The 24,085-nt window shown below is 40.1% G+C and overlaps 1 protein-coding gene across 5 annotated transcripts in view; it reads right to left on the bottom strand.

The window, feature by feature from the left end:
• LOC105468677 (stromal interaction molecule 1) overlaps positions 1-24,085 on the bottom strand; it is a 218,198-nt gene that overhangs the window by 32,712 nt on the left and 161,401 nt on the right. For all 5 annotated transcript variants that reach the window (XM_011718873.3, XM_011718874.3, XM_011718872.3 and 2 more), the window contains exon 4: positions 1,980-2,091. In XM_011718873.3, coding sequence (XP_011717175.1) covers positions 1,980-2,091 — 112 coding nt within the window. The remainder of the gene's footprint in view (positions 1-1,979; positions 2,092-24,085) is intronic.

The raw sequence follows: 24,085 nt of genomic DNA on the forward strand, positions 1-24,085 counted from the left end.
CAACCTTAAGAACTCAGTTCCATTATTAGTGCCACTTTCTAGATAAGAAAACGGAGACTTAGAGTTGAGTAACTTGCCCAAAGTCACAAACAAGTAAGTGGCAAAGCCAGAGAATGAACTCAAATCTGCTAGATTATTCTCATTATACCATGTGAGCTAGTGATGGGCCTAGAACCACCCTCACTCCACCCCAAGCACTGAAGGCCCCATGCTTCCTGCTATCACTAAGGTGCCACAGCTTGGCATCCCCTACATCTGTGCCCAGCCTGGCTGGACCTGGTCTTGGCTCTAATTCTAGCCACAAAAAAGCTACGTGAACCGATGACCTGAGAACTGACTTCTTATTCTATGCTTTGCAGTTTTAATCCAAGCCAAAGATATCCCCCATGAGGAAAATGGTACGGGGATCCACAAAGCAATATTGCTATTTCTATGGGTAGCAAGAAAGACACCTAAATCCTGGATCTTAGTGGCCAATCATCTACTTCTCCATTAAACATGGAGTTCCTCAAGTCAGGGGTCTGGTCTAATGCATCTCTTTGTCCTCTGGGCCCACCAAAGAGCATGGCACATGGTAGGTGCTTAGTGAAGTTTTGTAAAATAGAACTAAACTGAATATTGAAAGGAAACCTATCTTTAACCACATGGCACAAGAGGAAGATGCAGTGAAAAAAAGCAAGGCATTTAGAACAAGACAGACCTGGGTTCAAATCCCAGCTCTGCCACTTACCAGCTTGGATAAATTATAAAATATTTGAGATTCAGTTTGCTCACCCAAAAGTTGGGATACTCTTCCTCCCAGAGTTGTGAGAATCAACTGAAATAATAGGTAGGAAAGCACTCTATAAAGGGAGGTACAAACATTAAGATTATTACTCTCTCCAGAGTAGGGAGAAGCTGTGAAGAAGAGGCTGCAGGCAGCAGAGGAGGGAACAGCCAGCTCAGCTAGGCCTGGACAGCAGTGCTCGGTAGCTCTGTGGCTGGAGACTGCAAAGTGTGGGCATTCCAAGAGCTTCACCTTCCCCTTTCCCCTTTGCTGAAGCTGAAAACCAGATGCACCTACATAATAAGATGACAGATTATACATAATCAGCACTTACCAGATAGTAAGCCCTTTGAGGGCAAGGGCAGGTTGTTGTCATCTTTATCCCCAGCACCCAGCACGAGTGCTTGGCACAGAGCAGGTACCCAGTAAATATTTGTTGGATGAATAAGTAAGTGGATTAATGACTGAATGACATATGGCACTGGTTTGACATTACAAGAAGTCCAAGCAGTACTCCATTCCTCCCCCCATTCCCAGCCCAAGCCTTACCATATTGAGTGTGTAAAGGAGGCAAAGAGTCATGAAACAACAGCTGTTGGAGTCATCCCAGAGATGAGGCTGGGGCCAATGGCAATCAACCTCTCCTCTGTACCATTTTTATTATAAATAAGCTGCATATGGATAACCCAGGGAAGGCTAAAAGAGCCCTGAGGCTCCCAGGTGATAAAAGAGGCAGCTGCTTAGAGCATGGGGAAAAAAAAAAAAAAAAGAAACACCAACAGGGTTTGATGTATACCAAGATTCAAATCTCAGTTTTGCCCCTAACTAGTCATGTTTGTGACCTTAGAAAAGTTACTTAACCAGTTTCATCATCTATATACAATAATACCCACCTTACAGGACTGATGTAAGAATTAAATGAGATACTGTATATAGTGTTGAGTAGAATGTCTGGCATGTCCTAAGCACTCAGTAAATGGCAGCTATTAGTACTATTCCCAGGATTGACAGGAATATTAAAGAACAGAGTGGATGCAAAGTGCCCATCATACTTTATAGCAAGTGCACAACAGATGTGAGAAGAGGCAAGATCTATAGACGCTGCTCTGAAAAGGGTAGAACCTCACTTAACTGGCCAGAGCAATCTGAAGGCAGGCCCACTCCAGCCCACTCCCCATACCCTCAAGAGAGAAAAACCCAGTCCCCTCCTGACCTTGGCATGGCATGGCCACTGAGCTGCAGCTTCCGGAAGGTCTCCTCATACTGAGGCAGCTCCACATATGTGATCAGCCACTGTACCACCTCATCCACGGTCCAATTGTATACTGTGAAAAGAGACAAGCAAAGTCATGACTCTAGAATGCCAAGCACTGCTTGCATTTATTGTCATATTGACCTTAATATTTACCACATTTGTGTTTAATATCTCTCTGTCCCATAAAATACTAAGTATGAAAGGAGTATACACTCTGAGTTTATTTATATGAAATCCTAGAAAAGACAAATCTATAGTGATAGAAAGCAGATAAATGGTTAGCTGGAGCCAGGAAGGGAGCTCCAGGGAAAAATCATAAATGCAATTTTATAAGGTGATGGATATATTCTATATTTTGAATGTGGTGGTGGTTACACAAATGATAACACCTGTCAAAATGCATCAAACTGTACATTTAAAATAGGTGTATCTTATTTTATGTAAATTATAACTCAATAAATTTGATTTTGGTATATTTTTAAACTGTTGTGACCAGGGTTGAGAATCAACTATCCATCCATTCATCTATCCAGCTATTCAACTGAGCATTCATAAGTGGACTAGTTAGTGCCAAGGCTGGAGGAAGTTAGTTCCCAATCCAGTGGAAGAGATCAAAAGCTAAACAGCATAAGTGAAGCACAGATTCTGATAAAGAAAAATGCATAGAGCACACAGAAGAAAGGAAATAACTACCTAGGGGATCAGGTACAGCCTTGGAGAAGATGATGTATTGCAACATAAAGGATTAGTAGAAGCTTATCTGAAATATTTCATGAGTGTGAGGGGAGGAAGGCACTCAATACAGAATGAAGACAGGTGCAAAAGAAAAGATGTGAAATTTGATGTGCGTGAAACAGCAGTCCCCAACCTTTTTGGCATGAGGGACTGGTTTCATGGGAGATGATTTTTCCACAGACCTGGGCAGGGAGATGGTTTCAGGATGAAACTGTTCCACCTAGATCATCAGACATTAGTTAGATTCTCATAAGAAGCATGTAACCTAGATCCCTCACACGTGCAGTTCACAATAGGGTTCGCACTCCTATGAGGATCTAATGCCACTGCTGATCTGACAAAAGGTGGAGTTCAGGCAGTAATGCTCCCTCACCCACCACTCATCTCCTGCTGTGCAGCCCAGTCCCTAACGGGCCATGGACTGATACGGATCCGTGGTCCAGGGGTTGGAGACCCCTGGTCTAGAATATAGAATATATGGCAGGTAGTAGCAGAAGAAAGTTGAAGCCACGTCACAAAGGGTCTTGACTACCATGCTAAGATAGCTACTAGTATTGTCCTGGGATAAGCCTAACTCAGGTTGCTCTGGCCAGTTAGGTGAGGCCCAACCCTTTTCAAGACAGAATCTATAGACTTCTCCTCCTCTCACATCTATTGTGTGCTTAGTATAGAGCACACTGGGCACTTTATACCATTCTCTTATTTGATGCTATTTAGAGTTGCACTGTCCAAGCAGTAGTAGCCAGCAGCCACAGTGGATATTTAAATTTAAATTTATTAAAATTAAATAAATTAAGAATTCAGTTCCTCAATGGCACTAGCCACACTTCAAGTGCCCAACAGCTAGATATGGCTAATGGCTACCATATTGGACAGCATAAACTATAGAACATTTCCATCACTGTAGAAAGTTCTATTAGACAGCACTGGTAAAGATAATTTAATATAGGCCGGGAGCGGTAGCTCATGCCTGTAATCCCAGCACTTTGAGAGGACAAGGTGGGAGATCACTTGAACTCCAGAATTCAAGACCAGCCTGGGCAATACAGTGTGACCCTGTCTCTATTAAAATTTTTTTTTTAATTAGCCAGGTGTGGTGGTGCATACCTAGAGTCCCAGCTACTCAGGAGGCTGAGGTGGGAGGATCACTTGAGCCTGGGAGATTGAGGCTGCAGTGAGCCATGATCATGCCACTGCACTCTAGCCTGGGTGACAGAGTGAGACTGTTGCAAAACAAATTAAAAAAAGATAATTTACGGCCAGGCAGTGGTTCACAACTGTAATCCCAGCACTTTGGGAGGCCAAGGCAGGTGGATCATCTGAGCTCAACATGGCGAAACCTCATCTCTATTAAAAATACAAAAATTAGCCAGGCATGGTGGCGCATGCCTGTAGTCCCAGCTACTCGGGAGGCTGAGGCAGGAAAATCGCTTGAACTTGGGAAGCAGAGGTTGCAGTGAGCCGAGATCGCATCACTGCACTTCAGCCTGAGTGACAGAGCAAGACGCCATCTCAAAAAAAAAAAAAAAAGGTAATTTACTATTGAAGTGTTTTGATTCTATATTTATATTTTGGAAATAAGCTAAAAGTAAAGAACACAAGTATATTCTGGATCATCTAGATATATAAGAATACAGGCTCTCAACTTCAGTGCTCATGTTGCATTTGTGTTTATAAGTGTGTTGATGCAAAATAGTTATTACAATGACACAGTTCACCTTTAAACAATGCAGGTTTTAACTGCCTGGGTCCATTGATACATGAATTTTATACATGGATTTTTTTTCAATAAAAGGTATACTGAGTGTGTCTGCTTCTCCTGCCTCCCTTCCTACCTTCTCTATCTTTTCTGCTTCTGCCACCCCTGAGACAGCAAAACTAACCTCTCTTCTTCGTCCTCCTCCTCAGCCCACTCAATATGAAGATGAGGATGAAAACCTTTATGATGATCCACTTCCACTTAATAAACTGTAAATATGTTTTCTCTTCCTTATGATTATCTTAATAACATTTCCTTTTCTGTTACTTTGTTGCAAGAATACAGTATATAATGCATATAACATATAAAATATGGGCTAATAGGCTGTTTATGTTATTGGTAAGGCTCTGGTCAACAGTAGGCTATTAATAGTTCAATTTTGAGGGAGTCAAAAGTTATAAGTGGATTTCTGACTATATGGGGGAAAAGGGACAGTCAGCACCCCTAAGTCCTGTGTTGTTAAGGCTCAACTGTATTTCCCTGGAATTTTAGGACATAATGTACTTCATAACAATAAAATATCTCAAATTTAAATTTTAATACAAAAGAACCCAGAGGTCAAACTGATGTTTTTACACAAAATATACATTCATAATTGCAATTCAAATTTTTAAGACAAATATTACCCACTAAAAGATATAAACCACCAAGAACTGTCCCAATTGGTGCATCCCCAGAGAGACTAATGTAGTATCACAGGATCACCTATTATGATCTATCTGATAGCACTATAATGAACATGGGTCACTTTTGCCACCAAGCATCCACTTCCCTTTTTGGTGACAACAGTATTCTGAATTTGTATTAACAGAACCACTCCTCCCTTGCTCTCAGCTAATATGCTTCAAGTAAAGCTAAATCAACCTCTAAAAATAGAGTATGTAACCCAAGCTAAACCAATCAATATCTTCCATCTTTCCGCCCATACTGCTTAGTTCAGGGATGAGTACATAACTCAAGTCAAGGCTGAAGAAACTGAATTCTAAAATTTTTGTTTAGTCTATAGGGGATATGCTTGCTCTTCCACTATACTGGTGTCTGGGATAAAATGATCCTGCACTATAATGTTAATAACAACAATAATAATAATAATAGTAATACAAGCCATCTCTTACATAGCTTACTCTATGAGAGTATTGTTCTAAGTACCTCACATATATTAACTCACTAATCTTCATCGTTTTCATATGAAGTAGATATCCCATTTTATCCCCATTTTAAGGATGAAGAAACTAAAGCACAGAAAAGTTATATAACTTTCCCAAAGTTACCCAGCTAGGAATTGGGAAAGCCAAGATTTGGTCTAAGGCAGTCTGGCTCCATCATTCATGTTCTAAGCATGTATGTGTGTGTGTGTGTTTGGGGGGAGGTTGTATGATGCTGCTGGAAGCCTTCATACAGAGGAAAAGCTGAGTCAAGATCCAGATGACAGGTCATGCACAGTGACTCACACCTGTCATCCCAGCACTTTGGGAGACTGAGGCGGGAGGATCACTTGAGCTCAGGGGTTTGAGATCAGCCTGGGCAACACAGAGAGACCACATATCTACAAAAAATAAAAAAAATAAATTAACCAGGTGTGGTGATGCGAGTCTGTGGTCCCAGCTATTCAGGAGGCTGAGGTGGGAGGATGGCTTGAGCCTGGAAGGTCAAGGTTGCAATAAGCTGTGATCATGCCATTGCACTCCAGCTTGGGCAACAGAGTGAGACCCTGTCTCAAAAAAAAAAAAAAGAAAAAAAAATCCAGCTGATATAATTTAAGCCCTGAGTCAGATCATGCCTGTAGAAATCCCTATTCATAGATATTTCAGTTTTGTGCAACAAGTACATTTTCCCTTTTGCTTGTATCAGATTGAAAGGATTTTCTGTCAAAACAGGAACCAACTCTAACTGAAACAACTGAGTGGTCATTTGCAACATGGCAAATTGCATCATCACCATACATGCAGCACTAGAACTACTGATTCCTCAATATTATAATGTGATGTTTTTAATGAATAGTCATAAAAAGTAGCCTTTTAAAACAATTTTTTTTTTTTTTTTTTTTTTGAGACGGAGTCTCGCTGTGTCGCCCAGGCTGGAGTGCAGTGGCCGGATCTCAGCTCACTGCAAGCTCCGCCTCCCGGGTTTTTACGCCATTCTCCTGCCTCAGCCTCCCGAGTAGCCGGGACTACAGGCGCCCGCCACCTCGCCCGGCTAGTTTTTTGTATTTTTTAGTAGAGACGGGGTTTCACCGTATTAGCCAGGATGGTCTCGAACTCCTGACCTCGTGATCCGCCCGTCTCGGCCTCCCAAAGTGCTGGGATTACAGGCTTGAGCCACCGCGCCCGGCCTTAAAACAATTTTTAGGCCGGGTATGGTGGCTCATGCCTGTAATCCCAGCACTTTGGGAGGCCGAGGTGGGTGGATCACCTGAGATCAGGAGTTCGAGACCAGCCTGACCAACATGGTGAAACCCCATCTCTACTAAAAGTACAAAAATTAACTGAGCGTGGTGGTGGGCGCCTATAATCCCAGCTACTCAGGAGGCTGAGGTAGGAGAATTGCTTGAACTCAGGAGGTGGAGGTTGCAGTGAGCCAAGATCATGCCATTGCACTCCAGCATGGGCAACAGAACGAGACTCTGTCTCAAAAAAAAAAATAATAATAACAATAATAATAATTTTTTTTTCTGTATTGTGTTTAAACATACAGAAAGCAAATTTATCTCTATACTTTGTTAAAAGTCAATTATGAAGGAATAGAAGTGACTTAATACAAAATACACAAGGAATACATTCCAGCCCAGTGAAGGTCAAATGAGATCATGAATCAAAGTTTCATGTAGCTTAAATAAAGGAAAATGGTGGGAGAAATGAGTCATCACATGGTACCCAGCAATACAGACATGCTGAACTTAAAAGAGCCTGGAAACAACTGATTTTCAGCCAAAAAGCATAATTTTATTGGATCTGAGGTTTATTTTTACTTAAAGTATAAACCTGTTTTTGTTTACACTTATATACAAATTTTATACAGTGACTTAAACTTTGTTTTATGTTTGTATATACTTAAATAACATTATAATAAAAAATAATTTAAGTCAGCACTGCAGGTCCAAGATGAATTATTTACCTTAAAAGGAATTTGTACATTCTTCAAGTTTGAAAACTACTGCTGTAAGCAGCAAGAAGCCAAAAAAGTTTTGAAGTTGAATGATATGCTGAGATTCATCACTGTCCTCTCATAAGATCCGTATCTTTTTTCTTTGAAGAGACAGGTCTTGGTCGGGGCAGTGGCTCAACACCTGTAATCCCAACACTTTGGGAGGCTGAGGTGGGCAGACGATGAGGTCAGGAGATAGAGACCATCCTGGCCAACATGGTGAAACCCCGTCTCTACTAAAAATACAAAAAAATTAGCTGGGCGTGGTGGTGCGCACCTGTAGTTCCAGCTACTTGGGAGGCTGAGGTAGGAGAATCGCTTGAACCCAGGAGGTGGAGGTTGCAGTGAGCTGAGATCACACCATCACACTCCAGCCTGGGTGACAGAGTGAGACTCCATCTCAAAAAAAAAAAAAAAAAGACAGAGACAGGTCTTGCTCTGCCACCGAGGCTTGAGTGCAGTGGCATGGTCACAACTCACTGCAGCCTTGAACTCCTGGGCTCAAGAGATCCTCCTGCCTCAGCCTCCTGAGTAGCTAAGACTACAGGCATGTACTACTACCATGCCAGGCTAACTCTTTTTTTGTTTTTGTTTTTGTCTTTGTCTTTGTTTTGTTTTGTTTTTTTGAAAAAGAGTCTTGCTCTGTCACCTAGGCTGGAGTGCAGTGGTGTGATCTCAGCTCACTGCAGCCTCTGCCTCCCAGGTTCATGTGATTCTCCTGCCTCACCATCTGGAGTAGCTGGAATTACAGACACATGCCACCACACCCAGCTAATTTCTGTATTTTCAGTACAGATAGGGTTTCACCATGTTATCCAGGTTAGTCTCAGACTCCTGACCTCAAGCGATCCTCCCACCTCAGCCTCACAATTGTGAAGTGCTGGGATTACAGATGTGAGCCACTGTGCCTGGTCAAATTCTTTTACTTGTTGTAGAGATAGGGTCTCCCTATGTCGCCAAGGCTGGTCTAGAACTCCTGGTCTCTGGCAATCCTCCAGCCTCAGCCTCCCAAAGTGATAAGATTATAGGCATGAGCCATCAGACCTGGTCTAATTTCCCTTTAATAGGCAGAAAACATTGAAGGCATGGAATATGTCCTATTCATTTTGCTCATCCATTGTTTCTGAACTAAGAGCTTCATATACAGTGGCATCAATAAGAACTACTCTAAATGAGGGGTTTCAAACATGATTTTATGTGGGCCTCAAAACAACAACAAAACCTCCTTAGAAAAATATACAGCTCACATGGATAAGTAACTTCTGAAATGCTTGTCAAAAAACAGGCATTTGGTCAGACATGGTGGCTCATGCCTATAATCCCAGCACTTTGGGAGGCTGAGGCAGGAGGATCACTTGAGGCCAGGAATTTGAGATGAACCTAAGCAACACAGCAAGACCCCAACTCTACAAAAGAAAAATGAAAAAATTAGCCAGGGATAATGGCAAATGCCTGTAGTCCCAGCTACTTAGGAGGCTGAAGTGGGAGGATAACTTGAGCCCAGGAGTTCAAGGTTGCAGTGAGCCATGACTGCACCACTGCACTCCAGCCTGGGCAGCAGAACGAGACCCTGTCTCAAAAACAAACAAAACAAAACAAAACAAACAAAATCAGTCATTCCTCTCAGCCCAGCATGGGATGCAAAGCAGATAATCAGAAAGACAACCTGAATAAAATAAAGTTCAAGGCAAAAATGCTCCAATTTCTTAATGTCCTCAAGAAGATGCTGGAGTTCAGAAGGAAAGCTCTGAAGCTGAGTGCCTTTGGGGGAAGATTAGACTATTTGCAGAGGCATGGCAGATGAGAAGGGAAAGGTGGCAGGGGAAGGAAATGAGGCAGACACAGTGTGTCCAGGAATGCATCCTAGAAGACAAGATACTAGAAGCTTAAGTGAAGGGTGCTTAGTCAGTGCTTGGTTAAATTTCTAATTCCCAGACTAGAATATGTTGGAAGAAAAAGATAAATTAATTTCCAAGACATACCGTTGAGAAAAGAAGGATGACAGAGCTGGGATTAAATTAGTGTTGAGGGGTGGCGCGTGCCTGTGATCCCAACTACTTGGGAAGCTAAGGCATGAGAATCACTTGAACCCAGGAGGCAGAGCTTGCAGTGAGCTAAGACCGTGCCACTGCACTCCAGCCTGGCGACAGACTGAGGTTGTCTCAAAAAAAAAAAAAAAAAAAAAAAAGGTAGCTCACACCTGTAATCCCAGTACTTTGGGAGGCCGAGGTGGGTGGATCACTTTGAGGTCAGGAGAGTTTGAGACCACCCTGGCCAACATGGTGAAACCCTGTCTCTACTAAAAATACAAAAATTAGCCAGGCATGGTGTCACATGCCTGTAATCCCAGCTACTTGGGAGGCTGAGGTGGAAGGATCACTTGAACCCAGGAGGCGGAGGTTGCAGTGAGCTGAGATCTCACCACTGCACTCCAGCCTGGGCAACAGAGCAAAACTCCGCCTCAAAAAAAAAAAAGGTGTTGAGGGATGGACTTGGTGGCTCATGCCTATAATCGCAGCACATAGGGAGGCTGAGACAGGTAGATTGCTTGAGCCCAGGAATTCAAGGCCAACCTGGGAAACAAGACAAAACCCATCTCTAAAAAAAAATACCAAAAAATTAGGCAGGTGTGGTAGTACATGCTATAGTCCTAGCTACTCAGGAGGCTGAGGTGAGAGGATCACTTAAGCCTGGAAGACAGAGGTTGCAATAAGCCGAGACTGCAACACTGTACTCCAGCCTGGGTGACAGAGCAAGACCTTGACTCAAAAAAAAAAAAAAAAAAAAAAAAAAAAATGCTGAGGGAAGTTAAACGGACTAGAATGTATTATTCCTGAAAATGAATATATATCCTAATGCATTGCAGATGTTATCATTTACTATGGTCTGGAGTGTCAGGTAATGAAAGCATAAGAGAGTAACACACAGATATGAGGCAGACAGACAAGTGCTAGCCTGTAAAGTGCAGAGAACAACATATTCCTGCCACTGCTGCCAAGGGAACTCGACCTCATCCAGCACAAAGGGGCCTTTCTGCCTGGAGTATAGTGGAAAGAAGGCTACTTTTTTATTGCTAGAAGGCCTGAGGCCAGCAGTGCATCAAGGGCCTTTTGTCTACTGGGAGGATGCCTTGATACAAGTCTGGGCATAGAATCTTGGCATGCAGAAACTCCCCTATCAGCACCCTACACCACAGTGGTGACAGGCAGAAGTCACTCTAGACGAGGGTTTCTGAGCCTCTGCACCAATGACATTTGAGATGAGATAATTCTTCATTGTGGAGGCTGTCCTATGCATTGCAGGATGTTTAACGACATAGATGCCAGTAACAAGCTGCCAATCATGACAATTAAAAAATGTCTCCAGATATTGTTCAATGTCCCATGGAAGGGAAAAACTACCCCTAGCTGAGAACCACTGCTCTAAGCACTGCATTAAGTGAGGCACACGGTCTCTAAGGGGGCCAATACACTCCACTGAAGATGGACTCTAGAATAATCCGCTCCTATATAGCTAAGTTGTAGGGGAAAAGGATAATAACTTCAGCATGTCAGACCAAACCTTAAGATGGTTTTGGTTTGTTTGTTGTTGTTGTTGTTTTTATCTGTATATATCATTCTGTTACCTAGGCAGATGCCCTATCTAGGTAGCATTTGGCAGTATGGTGTCCACCTGGAGTCACTATAGTCTGAACAAAATGAGCCAGGATGAGCTGCATCCTCTATAACATCTGTATCTCAGATAGCAACCCTGAGTTCCAGCATGAAGATCTCATTCAAAAGACCAGCTGATATATCAGGGCTTCCTGTCCACAAGGTTCAAGCACCTAAAAGTTAAAAGTCTTGTTCTGTTTTCTCATTCCAAAAGAGAAAATGGGAAGAATCCCTGGGCCAGAGTGAGGAAGAAGGCAACAGCAAGTACAGAGAGCTGTGGCTATCAGTGACAGGCTGCAGAATTTGGCAAAGAGAGCTTACTACAGATACAGACTCCAAATGACTCATATGTCCAAATCCCAGTAGGACATGCAAGCGAGAGCCAATGTCCTAACGTCATAAGTCTCCCATTCCCTGAGCCTGTCCATGTGGCCCCTAGCCAGATCAAAGACTACATCTCTGGGCAAAATGACAAACAATGCTACACCCAATCAGAGAAGGCTAACCCCTGGAGTTCTACACAACAAACCATCCTTTCATAAGAGACATACAGGGTGACTTAACTCTAATCTTTTTTTTGAGATGTACTCTCACTATGTCGCCAGACTGGAGTGCAATGGTACAATCTCAGCTCACTGCAACCTCCGCCTCCCAGGTTCAAGCGATTCTCCTGCCTCAGCCTCCCGAGTAGCTGGGATTACAGGCAAGTGCCACCATGTCTAGCTAATTTTTGTATTTTTAGTAGAAACAACGTTTCACCATGTTGGCCAGGATGGTCTCGATCTCCCGACCTCATGATCCGCCCACTTCAGCCTCCCAAAGTGCTGGGATTACAGGCATGAGCCACCAGGCCTGGCCATCTCCAATCTTTTTAATGACATAATCTACCTGTAAAAAAGCTTTGTACACACATTGCCAATATATGTATATGTGTTTATAAACTAGATTCATTTACTAACATTAGATAGACTGTAAAACATACATAAAAATTAAACAATGAGTTAAAAATAAGTACAATATAAATACAACCTCTAGTATCTTCTTCAAATGAACAAATGATGGCAATCTGTGGGTCCTGGATCACTTCTTGTCCATCTTATCAGTATTTATGTTTTCTCACTAAAAGTATCACTTACCCCCACAGACTTCTTATGGAGGTAAAGGGGGAAGGTATAAAAAAATTAAAAAGTACTTATGACACATACCCACAAAGAATCCCAGAAACTGATGTCCAGTTAGCATCTTGGGTAGCAAAGATATACTCTGGTCTCCACACTATGTTTTATAGATAGGACCTTTTATGTTTGAGAACAATTTTCATGTAAAAATCAATAAAACCTCCTGTTTTATTCTGAGGTAGCTACAAAAACTAAAGTTATTAAAGACTGCCAAACCACTGGCATTTTAGAACACTGATTTTTTATTTTAGGATATATTACAAAAAACACTAATTTGAACCTGGAAGACCTTGCCTATCCTATCTGCCATGAACTAGCTTGTGTAAATCACTTAACCATTATAAACCTCAATTTCCCCTTCTGTAAAGTATTCATTTTGCTATTCAACAAGCATTTATTTCGTTCTATTCTGAGGCCACGCACTGGGAATAGAGCAATGATCAAGAGGGAGATCCCTACTCCCATGTAGCTTACAATTTAGCAATATCTGTCTCCCAGAGTTGTTGAATTAAATGAGTTAATGTGTTTGACGATGCCTAGGATTTAATACAAACTCAGTAGTAATTTTTTCTTAATATGTACCTTCATTCAAAAAGGGGTAAATATTAAGGACTGGTCAGAATCTGAATGGACAGAGATGCAGATCTGCCAGAAGAAAGAATCATGAACAAAGACAAAGAGCTGTAAGATATGAAGCATGCTCAGAGAACACTGACTCTAGTTTGTCTGGAGTTCAAGAGTTATATATACAGTCAAGGAGAATGAGGTATTGCTGACACCAAATGACAAAGGTCCTTGAAAACAAGTGGTCTCAAACGCCAAAATAATATATTCATTAGGGGGAAAAAACGTTTATTGAGCAGCTACTACTTGCCAGGCACCACTCTAGAAGGTAAAGATACAACAACACACAAAACAGAGTCACAGATCCCACGGTGCTTATATTCTGGTGGAGAGAGACAATGTAAAACACTATAAACAAATAATTATATGTCAGGTGGTGAAAAGTATAATGAAAAACAATTAAGCCATAAGGGGTTAAGGGGATAAAAAATATTCCTATATTGTATGAGGTCAGATCAGGGAAGGCCTCTCCGATGAAGTGATATTTGAGCAGAAAATGAAATATAAGGTGCGACCCATGTGGACATTTACGGGAAGGGCATACCAGGCAGAAGGAACAGTATTACTCCCTAGCACTTGAGCTATAGCAATACATCCAGGGATGTGCCAAGGCAAACACTTGGCCTTGGCCAATCTTTTCTCTTGCCAGGAAAGGAATAAGTAATAGTAAATTGATTCCTGAATCAGGATCTTTTCCCATAGTGGACCTGTGGTGCCTCCAGACGAAGCCCTCATCTACTTTTGTGGTTTCAAATCCACATCTCAAGAGAATGAGGTCTGGAAGGAAGGTTGCCAGTACTTTCTTTGCCCCTGCTTCACACAGCTGTTAGTTGGTCACTTAGCCTTTAGTCAGCCAGTCAGATATAGCACAGTGGTTAAGAATGTGAGCTTTGGCCAAGCACGGTGGCTCACACCTATAATCCTAATACTTTGGGAGGCCAAGGCAGGAGGATCATTTGAGGCTAGGAGTTCAAGACCAGCCTGGGCAACAAAGTGAGACCTCGTCTTTACAAAAAAAAAAAACAAAATTAGCTGTGTGTGATGGCACGCACCTGTAGTCCCAGCTACTTGGGAGGTTGAGGTGGGAGGATCACCTGGAGTTGAGGCTAGAATGAGCCAAGATTGTGCCACTGTACTCCACCCTAAGCGATAGAGAAGATCCCGTCTCAAAAAACAAAAAAAAAAAAAAAAAAAAAGAAAGTGAACTTTGAAACCAGGTGTCTTGATTTGAATTTGCAATTTGCCACTTACTAGATGTAAGACCATGGGCAAATTACTTAATCTTTTGTGCCTCATTTTTTTCACCACCAAAATGATGAAAATCAGAGTTTTCACATCACAAAAATGTAGTAAAGGGAAGCTCCTAGCATACTGTAATTGTAAAAAAAATCATCTATGATTATTATCACCATTCATTTATTCATTCATTCACTAAGCTTGTATTGGCTTCTACTCTAGCAGGTAAAGGATGAGTTAACCAGCACAGAGGTGAATCTGCATGAACTCCATCCTCAAGGGCTCTCTTCTAGAGAGGGGAATATACAAGGAAACAAATGAATATAATATAGTGTGATAAATGCTAGGTCACAGGGATATATAAGGTAATGTGGTAGCACATAGAAAGGAGTGACTGACAGAATCAGAAAAGGCATCACAAAACCCAGCTTCTTATTTGTCTACTCTGGATAACAGTGCTCCAAGGCAGCTATGAAATCCTTCCAAAGTGGCCCTTCCTAAAGATAGTGTGTGACCTGAAACTGTGAATTGTCTCTTTAAGTAGCTTCCTTCGGGTTCCCACTAGCACTTATCTGGAACTACAGTGAGGTAGAGGTCTTCATTTTCTAATCTGATGTCATTATCAAACCCTGAGCCATTGCTGCAAAAATAATCTGGCCGAGGCTTCATGTGATAGGCTCACTAGGCTACTAGGCAAAAACCAGGTCTCCCAGGGCCTAACAGGACATGCTATTAAAGACCACCTACAGAGCAGCTACAAGGTTAGTAGAGCCAGGTTAGAGAAGTCTGACAGCATGGCTGCAGAGTAGTAAGAGAACCTAGGAGCTCTGAAATGCTGGGTAGGCCAAACAACTTATCTAAGATCACACAATCAAACAGCCAAGGACACATTTTTGTGTGCTGCATTCCTACTCTGGGCCAGGCCCTGTGCTAAGTATTAAGAGATAACATCATATAAAATGCTGCACTCCAGCAGTCTGATGGGAAAACAGACAGTGGAACAGATCTTTGCATTTAGTGTGCTAATGGCTGTGAAGAGATAGGGGCTGTGGGAACACAGAAGAAGATACCTAACTTAGCCTGTGGTTTTCAGGGAAGATGTCTTTTTGTTTGTTTGTTTGTTTGTTTGTTTTTTGTTTTATTTATTTATTATTATTATTATACTTTAAGTTCTAGGGAGGAAGATGTCTTAAAGAAATGATCAATTGAGTTTCAAACAGATCAACAAAGGAGAAAGATGAACAGAGAAAACAGCATATATGAAAGCACCATGGGATGAAAAAGAGTAACATTTCCTAAGAGATGCCAATATAGCATCGCACTTCCAGAGGAGATGTGGTGTGGAATGATGGAAAACAAGTAGATCAGAGAAATAAGCATGGACCTTGTATGCTCAACTCATCTAGCACAATGCCTGGTATATAGAAGGTACTCAGTAAATTTTTAACACAGAAATCTTTACATAAATTATAGGAGAAAAACACTACCTTCTGGGGCCAATACCACAAAGGTAGATAAGGAATAACAGACAACTACAGCATTAAAATATAAATAAACTCTCATGATATAAAATATCATCAGGGCCGGGCACAGTGGCTTACACTTGTAATCCCAGCAGTTTGGGAGGTCGAGGCGGGCAGATCATATGAGGTCAGGAGTTCAAGACCAGCCTGGCCAACATGATGAAACCCTATCTCTACTAAAAATACAAAAAATTAGCTGGGCTTCATGGTGTGTACCTGTAGTCCCAGCTACTCGGGAGGCTGAGGCAGGAGAATCGCTTGAACCTGGGAGGCAGAGGTTGCAGTGAGCCAAGATCATGCCACTGCACTCCAGTCTGGGCAAGAGAGTGAGACTCCATCAAAAAATACAATACAATAAAATAAAATATCATCAGATTTTTATTTATGTGTACATATTACTCTTTTCTCCCAGATAAGGTAATTCATTTTGAGATTACAGATGGACATTTAATTTCAATGCATCTGACTAACATCTCACAGATAAACATGAAAAAAAAAATCATTGAGATTTTCTTTCTTTTTTTTAGAGATAGGGTTTCGTTCTGTCACCCAGGCTGAAGTACAGTGGCATGATCATAGCTCACTGTAGCCTCAACCTCTGGGGCTTAAGTGATCCTCCCACCTCAGACTCCCAAAGGGCTGGAATTGCAGGCATGAGTCACCACGCAGAGCCAACATTTTCTATAATATTTTTTTCACCAGAAATTACTAAGCTTTTGGTATCTTATTTTGTTGAATCTCAAATGAGACAGCAGTTGTGATGTAAGCTTATTGCTACTCCTACACAAACTGAAGGGTTATCTGACCAATAGGAAAGCCAGTATTTATTCTTTCAAATTAACATATGATTACAATTTATTGCTATACAGGTATTTACTTGTAACATTTTTAACAGTATCTTTATTTCTCCAGCTTCCATTTAAGAATATTTCTTACACCCAGAAATCTAATGTCCTAAACTTGTTTGTTTCATATATGGGGGAAAAATGGGAAACCACTGAAAAATATAAGCAGAGACCTCATCAGATCTGGAACTAAGTGAAAGATACATAGCAGCACAGCTAGGCTGGGCCAAGAATAACAGTATATGAAGAACAACAGCCCAAGCAAAAGATGATTCAGCTGACACTTCTGTTTCAGGGTAAGCTGAAGTACCAGAGATGGAATTTACCCTCCCTCCTGAATTAAAATTACCTCCCCAAAAAAACACAAAATATATGAAATATATATCAGACACTGGACATCAGCCTACAGAGGACGATGTTTCTTCAGAGATGCAAAACAAATGAGGGAAATTCTACAATTGCCCCAGCTTATGGACTTGAATTTCCAAGCCACAGTGCAAGGAGTAAAATCTAAGATTGAGAGAGGGAAATGAAAATACACTACTGGAAGCTTCTTATACTACATGTGACATGGTATAAAATCTCTTGAAAGTAGGCCCAGTGCAGTGGCTCACATCTGTAACAACAGCACTTTGGGAAGCTGAGGTAGGTGGATCACCTGAGGTCAGGAGTTCGAGACAAGCCTGACCAACATGGCAAAACCCCGTCTCTATTAAAAATACAAAAATGAGCTGGGCCTAGTGGCATGCACCTGTAATTCCAGCTACCCAGGAGGCTGGGGCACGAGAATCTCTTGAACCCAAGACGCAGAGGTTGTAGTGAGCCAAGATCGCACCACTGCACACCAGCCTGGGTTACAGAGCAAGATTCTGTCTCAAAAAAAAAAAAAAAGACTGTGATGAGTTAAAGATACATATTTTTATCTCCTAACGCAACCACTAAAATACCAGATATAGCTAATAAGCCAACAAAGAAGATACAATTGAATTATTAAAAATGCTCAATTAATCCAAAAGAAAGCAGAAAAGGTAGGAAAAGGAATTAAAGAACAGATGGGACAAACATAAAACAAATAGCAAGATAATGGACTAACCTAAATTATCTTATATTAACAATCATATCAATCATATTTGATTAATCATATTAATAATCACACCAAACATAAATGGTCTAAATAATGCAATTAACAGATATTGTCACATTGCAAAATATACATATATAGATAGGACCCAACTATATGTGCCTATAGGAAATGCACTTTAAATATAAAAATACAAATAGATTAAATGTAGAGGGATGGAAAAAGACATTCCAAACTAACAACAGTCAAAAGACAGCTATATTTTTATCAAAATAGATTTCAGAGCAAAGACTACCACCAAGGATAAAGCAGGTCATTTCATAATGTTGAAGAGGTCAGTTAATCACTAAGAAATAATCATCCTAAATCTTTATGCACCTAGTAACAGAGCTTCAAAACACATGAAGCAGAAACTACAAGGAAAAATAGGTAAATCCACAGTTACAACTGGACACTTAAATACTCCTCTCTAACAACTGATAGAACAAGTAGGCAGGCCGGGTGCACTGGCTCATGCCTGTAATTCCAGCACTTTGTGAGGTTGAGGAGGGCAGATCACTTGAGGTCAGGAGGTCAAGACCAGTCAACATGGTGAAACCCTGTCTCTCCTAAAAATCCAAAAACTAGCCAGGCATGGTGGCACACACCTGTAATCCCAGCTACTCAGGAGGCTGAGGCAGGAGAATTGCCTGAACCCAGGAGGAGGAGGTTGCAGTGAGCCAAGATCATGCCATTGCACTCCAGCCTAGGCAACAGAGCGAGACTCCATCTCAAAAAAAAAAGAAAAAGAAAAAGAAAAAAAAAGATAGAACAAGTAGGCAGAAAATCGACAAAGATATGTAGACTTGAACAATACCATCAACAACATGACCTGATTTTCTCCCATTCTGTAGGTTGCCTGTTCACTCTGATGATAGTTACTTTTGCTATACAGAGGCTCTTGAATTATACCCCATTTGTCAATTTTTGCTTTAGTTGCATTTGCTTTTGGCATTTTTATCATGAAACCTTTGCCTGTGCCTATGTCCTGAATGGTACAGAATGGGAGAAGATGTTTGCAATCTATCCGTCTGACAAAGGTCTAATATCCAGAGTCCTCAAGGAACTTAAACAAATTTACAAAGAAAAAATAAACAACCCCATTAAAAAGTGGGCAAAGGGCGTGAACAGATACTTCTCAAAAGAAGATATTCATGCAACCAACAAACATATGAAAAAAAGCTCAACATCACTGATCATTAGAGAAATGCAAATCAAAACCACAATGAGATACCATCTCATACCAGTCAGAATGGCAATTACTAAAAAGTCAAGAAACAACAGATGCTGGCAAGGTTGCAGAGAAAAAGGAACACTTTTACACTGTTGGTGGGAATATAAATTAGTTCACCATTGTGGAAGACACTGTGGCGATTCCTCAAAGATCAAGAAGCAGAAATACCATTTGACCCAGCAATCTCATTACTGGGTATATACCCAAAGGAATATAAACCATTCTATTATAAGATAAATGCACATGTATGTTCATTGCAGCACTATTCACAATAGCAAAGACATGGAATCAACCCAAATGCCCATCAATGAAAGACTGGATAAAGAAAATGTGGTACATAGATACCATGGAATACTATGCAGCCATAAAAAGGAATGAGATCATGTCCTTTGCGGGGACATGAATAGAGCTGGAAGCTGTTATCCTCAGCAAACTCACACAAGAACGGAAAACCAAACAGTGCACGTTCTCACATGTAAGCGAGAGCTCAATGATGAGAACACATAGACACATCGGGGGGAACAACACACATTGTCAGGGGAGTGGGAGGAGGGAAAGCATCAGGAAGAACAGCTAATGGCTGCAGGGCTAAACACCTAGGTGACGGGATATCTGTGCAGAAAACCACCATGGCATACATTTACCTATATAACAAACCTGCACATCCTGCACATGTACCTCGGAACTTAAAAGTTGAAGAAAAAAAAAAATGCAAAACAACAAAAACAGACCTGATTTACATTTATAGAAATCTCCACCCAACAGAACAGTTACAAGTGCACATGGAATATTTAACATGATAGACCATGTTGTAGGACACAAAAGAAAAAAATCTTAAAATTTTTTAAAGGATTCAAGTCACATAAGTATGATCTCAGATCACAAGGGAATTAAATTAGAGATCAATAACCAAAAAAGTCTTAAAAAATCTCCAAATATTTGGAAACTAAATAACTTGCTTCTAAATAACTTGTGGAACTAAAGATGTCAAAAAGGAAATATAAAATATTCTGAGCTAAGTGAAAATAGAAGCACAACATTTCATCCAATATAATGATAAACCAATACTGGAAGGATCTAAGATCTAAAACAGATTTTAAAGGTATGCATTTCCAGGGCAAAAAGAATCTCTCAAATTAGAACATATTATTAAGGGATACTAAGTTATTAAAGATTGTATCAGGAAAAAAAGTAATAGAACATTTGCCATTAATTGTGTCTTCATTCTAGGTATTTTTATTCTGTCTGTGCTACTAATAAATCAGTTGGAAAAGAGAGGAAAAAAAAAAACACAATACACCAGAATTTGGGAAATGCTTCTAAAGCAGTAGTTAAGGGAGATTTACAGCACTAAATTCTGTATTAGAAAAGAAGAAAGGTCTCATATTGGTGACCTTAGTTTTCACCTTACCAAACTAAAAAATAAAAGAGCAAATTATACCCAAAGTAGCAGATGAAAGAAAATGATCAAATCAAAGTGGAAATCAATGAAATAGAAACCAGAGAAAAATCAATAAAACCAAACACTGGTTCTGTAAAATTAACAAAGATCTAACATGACCAATCAGTAAAAAAAAGAAGACACAAATTATTAAGATCAGTAATGAGACATTATTACGGATTTTACAGACATTAGAATAAGGGAATTTTATTGACATATACCAGTAAATTTGACAACACAGGTGAAATAGACAAATTTCTTGAAAGACACAAAGTACCCAAGCTCACTCAAGAAATAGATAGCCTGAACAGCCTTATACCTATTAAAGAAATTGACACTATAATTAAAAACCTTCCCACAAAGAAAACTCTAAGCTCAGTTAGCTTCACTGCTGAATTCTATCAAATATTTAAGAAAAAATAATACCAATTCTACATGAACTCTTCAAAAAAACTTCAGAGGAATATTTCATAATTCATCCTATGAGACAAACATTATCCTCATATCAAAAACAAAGACATTTTAAGAAAACTACAAACCAGTATCTTTCATGAACAAAGACATAAAAATTTAAAACAAAATTTTAGCAAATCTAATCCAACAATATAGTGAAAGAATAATACATTATGACCAAGGGGACTTATCCCAAGAATGCAGGGTTAGCTTTACACTCAAAACTCAGTCACTGTAATTTATCAAATTAACAAACAAACAGAAAAACCATGCAATCATCTCAATAAACACAGAAAACGCATTTGAAAAAAACCAAGCATCTATGCCTGATAAAGACTCTCAGCAAACTAGGAGTAGAGAGGCACTACAAAAACCCCATAGCCAACATTTTATATATTTTTATATATATATATAATTTTTAACATTTATTTTTATTTTATTTATTTATTTATTTTTCTGAGACAGTGTCTCACTCTGTCGCCCAGACTGGAGTGCAATGGCACAATCTTGGCTCACTGCAACCTCCACCTCCCAGGTTCAAGCGATTCTCCTGCCTCAGCCTCCTGAGTAGCTGGGATTACAGGCGCCCACCACCACGCCCAGCTAATTTTTGTATTTTTAGTAGAGATAGGGTTTCACAACGCTGGCCAGGCTGATCTCGAACTCCTGACCTCATGATCCACCCGCCTTGGCCTCCCAAAGTGCTGGGATTACAGGCATGAGCCACCACACCTGGCCCACCATTATATTTAATGGTGAAAGACTGAATGTTTTCTAAGATCAGAAATGGCCGGGCGTGGTAGCTCACACCTGTAATCCCAGCACTTTGGGAGGCCAAGGCGGGTGGATCACGAGGTCAGGAGATCGAGACCATCCTGGCTAACACAGTGAAACCCCGTCTCTATTAAAAATACAAAAAAAATTAGCCAGGCGTGGTGGTGGGCACCTGTAGTCCCAGCTAATTGGGAGGCTGAGGCAGGAGAATGGCATAAATCCAGGAGGCAGAGCTTGCAGTGAGCCAAGATTGTGCCACTGCACTCCAGCTGGGTGACAGGGCGCGACTCCGTATCAAAAAAAAAAAAAAAAAAAAGATTAGAAATGAAACATGGATAGCTGCTCACCTCATTTCTCTTCAACACTGTACTAGAAATACTATCCAAGGCAATCAGGCAAGAAAAAGGAAAAAAAAAGCATCAGATTCGAAAAGAAGTAAAACTGTCTTTATTGGCAGACAAACATTATTGTCTATGGAAAAGTGATGAAATCTACTAAGTGAGTTTAGCACTTCATAGAATATAGATTTTTAGTTTAGAATATAAAATCAATATATAAAAATCAATTACATTTCTGTATGTAAGCAACAATCAGAAATTATTTTAAAATACCATTTGCATAGTAAATTTTGTTATATGTATTTTACCATGATTTTAAAAAAATACCATATACAACAGCATAAAAAACTATGAACTACTTAGTGATAAATCTGACAAAAGACGGGAAAGTTCTATACACTGAAGACTAAAAAATAATACTCAGAGAAACTGTATCTCCTAAATAAATGGAGAGATGTACTTTGTTTATGGGTTGAAAGAACATCAGTATTTTGAAGATGTCAGCTCTCTCAAACTCATCTACAGATTCAATGCAATCCTATTCAAAGTCTCACCAGGCATTTTTGTAGAAATTGACAAGTTTATTCAAGGACCTGAAACAGCCCAAACAACTTGAAAAAGAAGAAATAAGTTGGAGGGCTAACACTACCTAACTGAAATAATTATTATAATTTTATGGTAATCATAATAGCATGGTACTGGCATAAAGACAAATAGATCAGTGTATCATAATAGAGAGTCCAAAAGTAAACTCACACTTACACAAACAACTTGAGGCGTTTTTTGTTTGTTTGTTTTTTAGAAACAGGTTCTTGCTATGCTGCCCCGGCTGGACTCTAACTCCTGGGCTCAAGCAGTTTTCACCCACCCCCAACCTCAGCCACCTGAATAGCTGGGACTACAGTGTGTGCTACTGCACTCAGCTTAAACAACTGATTTTTGGCAAAAGATGAGAGGTGAGGCAATGCAATGGAGAAAAGAATAGCATTTCAACAAACAGTTCTAGAACAATTGGGACCAAGTGTAAGCACAATAAAGAACTAAGTTCCATACTTCACACCACATATAAAAATTAATACAAAATGAATTATAGACATAAATGTAAAACATAAAACTACAAAACTTCTAGAAAGAAACAGAAAGAATCTTTGTGTGATCCTGGGTTAGGCAAAGATTTATTAGATACAATACCAAAAGCATGATCTATTAAAAAGCGGATCACGAGGTCAGGAGATCGAGACCATCCTGGCTAACACGGTGAAACCCCGTCTCTACTAAAAATGCAAAAAATTAGCCGGGCAAGGCGGCGGGCGCCTGTAGTCCCAGCTACTCGGGAGGCTGAGGCAGGAGAATGGCGTGAACCCGGGAGGCGGAGCTTGCAGTGAGCCGAGATCGCGCCATTGCACTCCAGCCTGGGCGACTAAGCGAAACTCTGTCTCAAAAAAAATAAATAAATAAAATAAAATAAAATAAAAAATAAAAAATTTAAAAAAAATAAATAAAAAACAAATTGATAAACTGGATTTCATCAAAATTACAACTTTCTGCTCTTCAAAAGACACTGTGAAAAGAATGATAGAAAAAGCCACAGATTTGGAGAAAATCTTAGCAAAGTATATATTTGATAAAATACTTAAACGGAGAATATATAAAGAATTCTCAAAACTCGATTTAAAAAAAACAGTAAAAAGCAGACAAAAGATTTAACGGATACTCTACCAAAAAGAGATATGAATGGAAACATGTACATAAAAAGATGCTCAACATTATTAGTCATTAGGCAAATACAAAATAAAACCATGATCATTATACTATCAAAATGGCTAAAATTAAGTAGACTGACCATACCAAGTGTTTGCAAAGATGTGGAAGAACTGAAAATGTCATATACTGCTGATGGGAATATAAAAAATACAACTATTTTAGAAAACAGTTTGACAGTTTCTTAAAAACATATACCTACCATATGATCTAGTCATTCCACTCCTAGATATTTACCTAAGAGAA

Source organism: Macaca nemestrina, chromosome 12, assembly GCF_043159975.1.
Source record: "Macaca nemestrina isolate mMacNem1 chromosome 12, mMacNem.hap1, whole genome shotgun sequence".
NCBI classification, from domain to species: Eukaryota; Metazoa; Chordata; class Mammalia; order Primates; family Cercopithecidae; genus Macaca; species Macaca nemestrina.